Source organism: Athene cunicularia (assembly GCF_003259725.1).
Source record: "Athene cunicularia isolate RWA chromosome 5 unlocalized genomic scaffold, athCun1 chr5_part1, whole genome shotgun sequence".
Lineage (NCBI taxonomy): Eukaryota > Metazoa > Chordata > Aves > Strigiformes > Strigidae > Athene > Athene cunicularia.
The window spans coordinates 41,497,772-41,508,691 of NW_020799101.1; the positions used below are offsets into that span (position 1 = coordinate 41,497,772).

General features: G+C 44.8%; 1 protein-coding gene across 2 annotated transcripts; it reads right to left on the bottom strand.

The window, feature by feature from the left end:
- Positions 1-462: 462 nt before the first annotated feature.
- On the bottom strand, positions 463-10,883 carry DLL4 (delta like canonical Notch ligand 4). 2 transcript variants are annotated; one of them, XM_026849970.1, is made up of 8 exons: positions 10,011-10,881; positions 8,961-9,021; positions 8,722-8,852; positions 7,107-7,276; positions 5,802-6,021; positions 4,628-5,336; positions 3,782-3,890; positions 463-2,371 (listed from the first exon to the last, which is right to left on the bottom strand). In XM_026849970.1, the coding sequence occupies exons 1-8, from the start codon at positions 10,354-10,356 to the stop codon at positions 2,366-2,368; spliced, it is 1,752 nt and encodes a 583-aa protein (XP_026705771.1). In that variant the 5' UTR covers positions 10,357-10,881; the 3' UTR covers positions 463-2,365. The 2 variants fall into 2 exon arrangements, with proteins under 2 accessions (XP_026705771.1, XP_026705770.1); XM_026849969.1 differs by lacking the exon at positions 463-2,371 and having other exon boundaries at positions 2,378-3,890; positions 10,011-10,883.
- Between the last annotated feature and the right edge of the window lie 37 nt (positions 10,884-10,920).

The following is a 10,920-nucleotide window of genomic DNA, read 5'->3' on the forward strand; positions in this document are numbered from 1 at the left end:
AAAAAAACATAGTAGTACTATCTTGTTCTGTAAGTGAATCCCAAGCCAGCACATTGATTAAGACACTTTGAAATGGTATTAAATCTTTATCTTCCATGACACAAGTTGTCACAGAAGAGGAAGAGTGAAGCATTAATAAAAATAACTTTCCTGACAGTTCAGTCCCACTCCATAGCAAGAGAATATATATATAATTTAAATGTTATATATCACTATAAATATGTATAACTTTTCTGTCAGATGAATGCCACTCAGCTGAACAACTTTGTTGACATCAGTTAACAGTATAACCCCTTCATAAAAAGCAGCCGACAGCAGTTAGCATGTAAAATGTAAGTGTAGGGCCGACGGCAGGGAGCAGGCAAACAAGCTTACTTCTGGGGCTTCAAGTAACCTTGGCTGTCACAGAATCATAGAACCTGAAGGGTAAAAGGACAAACCACAGTAAACTTCGTAGTAGCAGGAAAGTATTTTCATTGCTTGAAAAAAAAAATAAAATTCAAACTTTGTCATCACATTAAAAACATTACATGAGAAGTAATAAACATATTTACACTTCTGTTTTGATTATAAATATACATTATATACAAAATAATGTTATAAAATGTAGAAAGTTCAGTGCTTCTGATTTTTTTTTTTAAATTACTGAAATACTAGTCTTCAAAATAAACTACAAACAGACAAACTAAAACCCATATTATTGATTTCTGAAGGTCATCTTCAAAATGGTCCTACGTGGTCAGAGCAGAAGGTCAGTAGTGGACATTATGAAGGGGTCTTGCCTGCACAGTTCAAGGCAGTAGATGGGCTAGCCCAACACCAGGATTTACAAGGGCAGGAATATCGTTGTCCCACAGATAGCATGGTCCAGGTTTCTTCGAAGAGATCTTGTTTCCTCCCTCCTCATTCTGCCCCACCCCACGGTCTCATCCCATTAGTGTCACAGCACTTTCCACTGGGGTGTCCGGTATTATTGCAGTAAATATGTATATAAGAAAAGAGCTTCTGCATGCCTCTGGTTTCCAGGGGCAGGCTTCCCCTTTTCCGGGTAGCAGTGGGTGGGTATGAAAGAAACAGGACAAGCCTAGAACCTTCTAACTCTAATCTCCACCTGTTTTGGCAGAGGGCGTCTCAGTGGGTGCTTCACTACTGGGCACTTGGAACCAGGCTGAAGGACAGGAGTTGGAGTTTTACAACCAGATGGAGAAATGGGGGTGGGGGTGTGTGTCACACTGCTTCTTCTCCTTCAGAAAGTAACAGCTGCAATTTTGAGACTATTTGCAGTAGAAGGTGGCACCTAATTCAGAAACACGACATAAACCCCCATATTTGTGTCAAAATAAGGCAGGGGGGGAGAGAATGAGGAAGGAGAAGAAAAAAGTAATGTCTATTCACAACCACTGGTAGTGCAAAGGGCATGAAAACAGCTGAGATGGCTCAGCACATAAAGGTTCTAGGAGCTGATTGATTTTAAACGCATTTGTAAGGCTTTAAATAGAGCTGGGATCACGCCTCCTCCTTATCAATAGGGAAGAGGCAGTACACATTCCTTATCACAACTCTTCCTTCTCGAATGTTTAAATCCACAAAAATCCTGTCCCATACTGTGGCTTGGGTCAATCAGTTCTCCAAAGCATCACCAAATGAGATGACACGTAAATTTGGTCTTCCTCTTCCCTTCCTCCTCTCACCCCTTACACAGTCTCCAGCACATGCAGCAGGAGAGAGGAGACGCAAATAGGTGTGTAGCAGGAATTATCAGCCACCAGTATCAGCCACCCCTGCCCAATACTGTTCAGGTAACTGCAAAAAGAGCAGTCAAGTCTCTGTTTGGGCTTGTTAGATTCTCTTGACACATTTTAGGCACTTTTAAACCCAGAAAAAAAAAATGGAGACCTCGTTTATACTGTATCCATTATCTGCATAGCAATGTGTCTTTCTTCACACCTTCCATGGCAACATCTGTGATAGTTAAGTGCCTCCTCATCTACCGGCACCTCCCATAACCAGAGTCCTGGAAAGCCAGGGGTCTGTCCATGAGGAACTGGCCTCAAATTCTTTTAAAAACAAATTAAAACTACAACATTTTTAACCCCTCTCTCTTCCCTCTGCCTCCCCTCTTCTATAGCCAATGAGATTTCTGGTATCAAACTTCAAACAAGGGCAGTAAAACAAAAAGGTGTATTGCATCTTTCAGTAAATTCACAGTCTGTCCAGTTCACCCAGTTCCATCCTCCGCCTGAGAGCAGCAAGTTGCATGTAATTAAAAACAGTCCAATCCAGTTCTGAATTGTAAACAATGCAGCAGGAACGTCCATCTACTGGCATTACCAAATCTGAGGTGCAAATGGGCAGATCTTCAGTTTTATACCTGTCAGGATATAAAATAAGGAATGAGAAGGAAGCACAGCATACAGAGTACTGCAGGACTAACAAACTGTAATCCAAGTATGTCAAAGCAACGCAATTCAAGCCAGACATTACTGCAGTTTAACTATCAGCGTTCAGTGGTTTTGGCTGGGTCCAGAGACAATGAATCACCAGCAAAAAACCAGTCGTCTGTATGACAAGTAGCCTCTCCACCTGGACTGAGGGGAAGAAAGCTCACCCATCTGGGTGCCTAACATTAGGTCTCTGTAAAAGCATATGGTATAGTTAAATAGCTTGTGTTCGGAAGCATTAGGCCTGAATGATGTGGAGAGAGGTTTCAGGGGCTGTCGTTCTGAAAATACAAACACTTCTGGAGATGCCTGATGTAAATCTCTGAGTCTAGCTTTGGTCAGCAAGATCTTCAAAGGAAGGTACAGTATTTAGGTCAGTTAATGGGAATGAAGCATCTAGCTGTCATTTGTATCTTTGAAAATCCTTTCACCTAGTCTCAAATTTTTAATATTGTTGGTTGACTTGTGTTCCAGCTTGCCTCCAAGAGGACATCTGATATCCACCCTGGCAAGGGAGACAGAATCCTGCAGATCTGACTTCACAGATCACTGCTATATGTCACAGCAAGCTTCACCCTCCTGGAGTCTGAAACTAGTCCTAACGATGGCTACACGGAAGAAGGCAGGTGTTGGTTAATGCCTTTGACTTCCATTGAGCCTTTTTCCAAAGGGTCAGTAATTCTACAGGAACTGGTTGGTTCCTCAATAGCAGCTTTTTAAAGTCTTTTTATGCTAGGCCCTTCCTTTTTCATGTATCTGTCCTCTGACTTTTCAATATAATATCAACATCTAGATGTGCTTATTCTGTTAGAGAATATACAGCTGGAGCTTAAACTCCGAGAGTTGAAATTACCTTATGACAGACTTCCTAAATGGCTGTTACGTCTATCCACTAACACATTGAGGTACCTTCCACCTTCTGCTGGAAATATATAGCTTTGCCTGTTTCCACAGGACTCAGACTATCCATTGTAGTAATGGGAAAAAAATGTGGCTTTATATCAGTGGGCCTATGAATGATTATTATTTCCATTTTTGCTGACTACATATTTCAGAGGAAATAATCCTACAATGTGCTGAATTTTTATGGGCTAATGTTCTGTGGTTTCAGCTCCCGCTGACTTATCTAAGCTCGAAATCTCTGGTTTAATAAAATCAGAGCTGCTAATTTCTTTATTTTCCCCACCACGTGTTCTATGTGGGCCACAGAAGAGGAGAGGTGAATGCTGGGAAGCATCAGGATCCCTGGAAACGGAGTAACCTTCTCCAATGAAATTCTAAAGGCTGATTTACCCCTTTACTTTGTGAATTCATGCCTGTCCACATGTGTGCTTACTTACCTCTGTGGCTATGATGCACTCATTCCTTTCTTCTGTTATCACAAAGACAGACTGGTACATTGAATCCCTCGGAGAGCATATCGCTGATATCCTACATTCTGGCTTTTCACTAAGGCAGGGCAGAGAGAAAAGAACATTAGTTGACTACTGACAAGCCTGAATCTCAAAATCTACCATGAATATGGAAAGGTGGAATGAGATAGCTGTGAAGGTGTGGGAGGGAAGTGCAGAGGATGAAGTTGCACATGTTCTACGTGATGGCAGGACATTAGACTAGAAAAGTGGCACTAAGGAATAGCTACCGTCTTCCTGTGCTTCTGCCCTGTCCAACCTAACAGCGTGCTCATCAGATCCCTCAGCGTAATGGCTACAGGCAGATCCCAGACAAGACTTTCAGTACAAGTATCAGAAGACGGATGAGTCTTCTCTTTTTTACATTTTGAAAATGAGTAGTTATTTTTACTCCATCATTTTCAGTAAGCAGATAATTTTTCCCCCTTAATAAGCAGAATATTTATTTTTAATACTATATGCCTTAACTGTTGTTCCTCCACGATCTATTGAGCAAGGAAAGTCACTTTTTACCTTCACCACTGACCTAGCCACTCCCATGCCCCTTCACAATACCTGCATTAGCAGCACCCTGCACAAACAACTTAATTGACTTAGGTAAGGCTACCGCTTGGCTGTGACACACATACTCCAGTATGAAGATTCCTGGCTTTGCTCTCATTTGTATGTTATCCTCTTGAGGTTTCTTTTTCCCCCGTATTTTCTTATCTGCTTCTAGACTGGTATGAAGATGAGGGGCCTTAAGAAAGACTAGAAGGAAGACTGCATTCTCACCTGTGTAGCCGGAGGGGAGACTTTTCTCCTAAACACTTTTCACTTTTGTAGTATTTATCTTCCTGTGTCCCTCTACTTGTCAGGTCTTTTACCAGATTGTAGTCCAGTTTATGATTCTTGGGTTTGTAGTTTGATTTCTCCAGTCCACAGTCTACTTCAAGGTCTTTATTTTTATTGGTGTTTTTGAGCTGGGAAGCTGGAATGAGATTGTCCTTCTGGAAGTCAGACAGGTTGTTCATCGTCTCCAAGTCCTGCTCTGGGTGCATCCTCATCTGCCTGATGACCATTGCTATCATGCAGAACAGTATGAGCAAAGCCACCAGCCCCACCCCCATGGATATAGCAATCCAGGGGACTGGTTTAGGAGGAAGCGTAACGGGCACTGAATAAACTGGCAATTCGCAACGGTTGCCCATGAAGCCAGAAGGACAGTAGCAGACAAAGTTGGCACTATAAAGTCCGCTGTAGCATGTGCCTCCATTCTCACATGGCCCAGAAGCACATTCGTCTCTGGTTTTGATGTCACAGTTCCTGCCACTGTAGCCTGGCAAGCAAGTGCAGGTGTAATCGTTGATCAGGTCATGACAAGTTCCCCCATTGGAACATGGGTTTCTGGCACAATCATTGATGTTTATCTCACATTTCTGACCAGAGAAACCAGCCCGACAACGACACACACGAATCTGACCAAGGTAAAAGCAATTACCATCTGAGGGAAAAAAAGTGGGAAAAAAAATAAAATTAGTCTGCAATGCACTTCACTCAAAAACCTAGACTCCTCCCTGGTTAGCATTTTATACTATCTCAAGAAGAGGGAGGTTGTCTTACAAAACAACTGCACATCTAAAAGTTCCTTCTAGTTCACCTAATTGTATCACCACGCCTTACACATATGCCCCTTCTAAATACGTAATAAAGTCAATTTAATTTACTTAATTCTGCCATCTTCCCCATCACAAGATAAACCTTGTGCACTGTTTCATTGCATAGAAAATACCAGTGAAATCTCCCCCACCCCAGCAAGAGACTAAAATTAGGGTAGAGGCAGAATACACTGGGGGAGAGGAACTAATGTATTAGAGGAAGAGTAGAGGTCAGATTGGATTTCTATCACTTCTGCACTGAAAAGCACAAATGAGTCAGAGAGAGGAGATTTTTTGATAAAAAGACTCACCATTTGCACAGGGGTTGCTTGTGCACCTGTCTACTTTTTTCTCACAGTTTGAGCCTGTGAAGCCGAAAGGACAAACGCAAGTGTAGCTGGCCCCTTGTTCTTTTTCCAAGCACGTGCCACCGTTAAAGCATGGAGAATCTATACATGTCAGAGCGCTGTGCTCACAGTGAGTGCCATAGTAGCCAGGGGGGCACAGGCAGTGATAACCATTCTCCATATCCTGCAAAACACAACGTTAGACCGCTGTTATTTGATGGCACCATGGGATAGCTGCTTGCACGCTTATTTTTGGTCGGCAGCGAGCGCTGTTCGGTCCCTTCTCATCCACACTCGGATGCGGCAAAAGCGACATGTGGAGTGTAAATAACTGCAGGCTGGACTATGAGGGATAGAGCTGTGAATCGGCTGTACTCGGTGTGTAGGAGTAATCATGCAGCTACACCAGCAGAGCAGATGCCGTTGTAGGGAGCCTACCAGCAGCTAGACAAAAACATTACTAACACCACTACTGTCTAATGGGATCCCCAAGGTCCTCCCAGAGCAGAATGGCATGTGTCGACCTACACAGCTGTGACCAGGCCATTTATCCTGGGCGTGAGAGCCCTTTTTTTCTTTACAAGGGTTTACGTTGCTTTGCCATGGGTAAGTGCCACCACTTGGATCACAATAAAACTGTTTCCTCTTTCCAAGTGCTGTATGTCCAAGGCCTTGGGAGAAGAGAGCTAGGCTCTTGTGCCATTAGCTTTAATCTAAACATGCATCAGATTACATTTGATATCTATAATCGATCAGTCTTTATCAACAGGTAGAATCAATCGTTGACTGGGGCTGAAAACGCACTGAAACACTAGACTGCAGGAAACTAAAAATGCAGAACCCTGTTTCACAGAAAGTGTTTCAGCTGATTGCCCTCGCATTGTCTGACACTATGCTCCCATGGCAAAAAAGCAGAAGTTTTCTTTTATTTGCTATTAAAATACTGATTTAGCACATTTCTGTATGAACCTTGCTTTGAGAAGCTTGTTTTTTACAGATCTGCTCCCTCATCGACCTTGGATCTTGCCAAGCTCTCATAATGGCTGCCACAGAAACCTAAGGATCAGTTGACTGGTTCTAATCTAGATGATACATCTCCTCCTGTAACAGACTTCCTCCCCCGACACCTCTCGGGAAGGGTTCAGTATGATAGTTGTGAGCGTCAGTAATGAACCTGTGTACTATCGAATTCCCATTATGTTGTTACAGAACCATTTCTGAAAAGGTATCCTGCTTCACACAAAGACTTTACATTTAAAATGCCCTTACCGTACAACTACCGCCATTCCTACAGGGATTGCTGTCACACTCGCTGATCTCATGTTCGCAGTCAACACCGGTAAAGCCAGGTTTGCATGAACACGTATAGCTGCCCTGGCCAGTGTTCATGCAAGTCGCTCCGTTTTTGCATGGTCTGTGGTGAGTGCAGTAGTTCAGATCTGCAAAGATACCCGGAGTTAGAAAAGACGTCTTTGACAGCTGGGAAAAGACATTAATTCAAAAACACTTTAGTCAACAAAAAGAGACAGAATTTTCAGTGTTTTAATTGTGCTATCAATAGGATTATTGAAGATGGTTATCCAGGTTATTACCAGTAATAATTAGATGTTTCAGATTATCATCGATTTTAGGTATTTCTCTATGTCTATCGCTGTAATACGTGAGCTCTGAATTTTGAGAGATCTGGCAGAAATTTAACTTTCTTAGTGCTTTGGTATAGTCTCCCTTTTTTGTGTGCATAAACCCGTTAGCCGCAACGGGATTTAGATGCCAAGTTGGAAAATGTACTTTGTAAGTGTGTGTTCTCCAAAAAACATGCCACAGCACTATAGCCACTTTGCGTGCAACACCTCACATACTAAAACGGCGAGCCCCATCTTTAAGAGGTGTGCTCCAAGGCACATTCTGGGGAGGCAGGGAGGAAATAAAGATGTTTTGGCTTGGAGATTTAAACAAACACTAGAAATCTTCTATTGTTTATTTACCGTGCTCTCTTGTTATGAATGTTAGTAGTTTAAACTGTCTAAACGCTCTGCCAAGCTTGATGGTTTGGTTTCTTGGTTTTTTTGTTTTTTCATTTAGAGACAGAGGTTAAGCACACAAGTTCATAGGACACAAGTAGAAAGTCTTTATTGTCTCTATAAATACCATAGAGTAATTGGAATACAACTGGTTAATAGATAACCACAAGCAGAAAAAAATCGGCAACTTCACTTTTCCTGCTTAGTTCAGACTTTGCTACCTTAATCCTATAACTGTCTTGAAAACACTTTGCTTGCTTCGAGCACTGAATGATCTCAGTGCCAGCAGTGCATATATGGCCTTGAGGACATGACTGCTCAGCTGGCTACGGTTCAGTGATTCAGTGGGTTGAATAGGTGGAAGTGGTCTGGTGTACCTTAAAATGGAACCTGTACTTTTCATTCTTGCTTACATGATTTTTCTCTCATGCTCCAGACTTATCACATGAGTTAACTTCCTTGTATGCAAAATAAGGAAGGCCCAAATGATGGTGTTTACCGCTGCTGGAAACTGTTTAGTAAATTGTTATAGTTGTGCAGGGAATAAGTTAAACTTAGCTTGAGCAGGCAGAAAACTTGCCTGTTCAACACGCATCCAGGTTGCTGGGTTTTTTCCCTAAGAGAAAAACTTTAAATTTTTTTCCAAGAGAAAAACTGCAGCTACCAGAAAGGTTTGCTTGTTTTCAAACAAAACCACTACAAATACAAGAACTGGTATCTAAAGCAGCGGTGGTACAAGATGATGCCTGTGAACATGTACCTTCCATGAGGAAAGTTAGTTCTAGATCCAATGGGTCAGATTCCTTAGTCAGGTACTGAGAAGTACCCAGTCTAGAGCCATAAGCACAACCTTCAGAACTAACCTTGATCACAAAAGAGGCCACCCCATCCTTCATCACATATGCACTGCCATTGTGTTTTACAAGTCCCGTGGCGGCAGCCTATATGGGGGATGCATTCATCACAGTAGCGGCCTTGCCAGCCGGGACGGCAGCTAAAAGAAAAGTCAAATTAAAACATTAATGACATGGAAAAGAGTTTAAGTTTCTGTTACAAGGTGACATTTTAACTGAAGTTCAGATTGCAATTGCCATCTACTCACATGCACTCTCCAGGCTTGTTGCAATATCCATTCTGTTCAGTACATCCAGACAGACAGATGGCTGTAAAGAGAACATGAAAAAGCAGAAATGTTTAGGTAAATACACACAGCACTACAGAATACACTTTTTAAAGGGCAAACGCCAGATTTTAAAAAACACTTTGAAAAACAGTTTTGCACTTTCAAAGCTTTGTTTTAAAAATTCTCGGCACGGGGAATTCTGGAGCAGGAGGAAGTGAAGAAGGAGAGCCAACGTTTGACAAGTTGTCCTTTAGTTTTTCTGTTTATACAACAAACATGAACTCTTGCAACTCTTGCTAGAAAAGGAGCAAGAGGAGGTGGCTTTGGATTGTGTTAATGAAAGACAGAAAAAACGCAGCAGGACCCCGAGCTCACCATAAAGATTCCCACTACTACACGGCAACACCTGTCTCATTCTCCTCTGGCAGTGGGAACGGTGGAAGCATTTGTGTGGGCAAGCTGCTAGCATTTTAGCTTGGAATAGATATCGCTGATTCAGGGATATCAGCCAAGATCCTTTCTCTGCTAGCTCACTCTGCTGCTAACGCTCGCAGAGGTGAACCGCAGCGTTGCTGGTTGCAGCCAAAGGGAGCAAAGTCCTCAGCATGCAGCTTTCTCTCTCTGGGCAGGAAAGGTCAGCATGAAAACACGGCCCCAGGTGCCTACTGGGTAAATGCGCACAATGCTCCGTTACAGCGTTGTCGAAGCCAACATATTTTAAGGACTGATCGCAAAGACGCCTTCAACAAGGGTCAGGCCAGCTTGGTGGAACTGGACAAGGGGACATGTTTTTGGGACCCAGGTCCCTTCATCAAATAATATCTCTGATGCTTTTTTGGCTGTGTTTCCTCAAAGGCCTCTTGGGCATCGTCCCTAGCCCACGCCAACACCCACGTAGCGTGGATCAGGGCCTAGGGAAGTCCAAGCGGGGCCATGTTCCTCAACCCGCCGAGGCCTCCATGAGCTCTGCAGGCCCCGCCTGATGCCCACGAAGGCCCCAGGTCCATCTCCGTCCCCGGAGGCACTTACGTTCGGTGCAGTACTCGCCGGTCCAGCCGGGCAGGCAGGCCAGGCTGCCGTCCGCCTCGCAGACGTAGTGTCCGAAACGGTCGTCGCGGCGTTTGCAGAGGCGGGAGCAGCTTTCGCCGTAGTAGTTCTCGCTGCAGACCACGCGGTAGGAGTAGCGCAGCTGGGTCAGCGGGCCGCTCTGCACGTCCTGCGACCAGTCCTCGCCCACCGCCAACGACCGCTGGATCGACATCTGGCTGATCAGCCAGTCCTCCGAGGGCGGCCGGGAGCCTGCGGGACAGCGGGACCCCACACCCGTGTCAGCGGCCGCCAGACACCGCCTGCAAGGTCCCCCCGCCACCGCCATGACAGCCGCCCGCCCCGAGCGATGGGGAACCCCCTGCCCGGCCGCAGGGGAGAGGAGCGGGGTCCCGCTCCCATATTATATATACTCGTGTGTGCATAGAGATATATGCGTGGGTAAGGGTATGCCCCGCGTGCAGAGCGGGAGCGCGAGGGCCGGCCGAGGGGGGCTCAGCGGAGAGGCCTTTGCAAGCGAGGGCCGCCGTGAAATATCCTTTTCCTCTCCGCTCGGAAAAACATCCCAAAGCCATTATTCCTTTCCAAAGGGCGGAATTCGAGCAAGGTGTAAAATACAGGAAAAGGCGGCCGGGGCTCGCTGGCAGCCTCCCGGCTTTCTCACCGCAGCCCGCCTCGCTTTCCCACGCCAAAAATAAACCGGAGGAAACGCAATTGTGTTGGAGATTAGGGCCGGGGCAGAATCAAAGCGGCCCCTGATGGATATCGTTGGGGGACCGGCTCCCGACACTGGGCTAAAGCCTGCCCGGGGGTTAGATGGTATAAACAGCTGAGCCGGGGGCGCCGTTAACCGCTTCGGGATTGGGGGGGCGCGAAACGGGAAGGGGGGGGG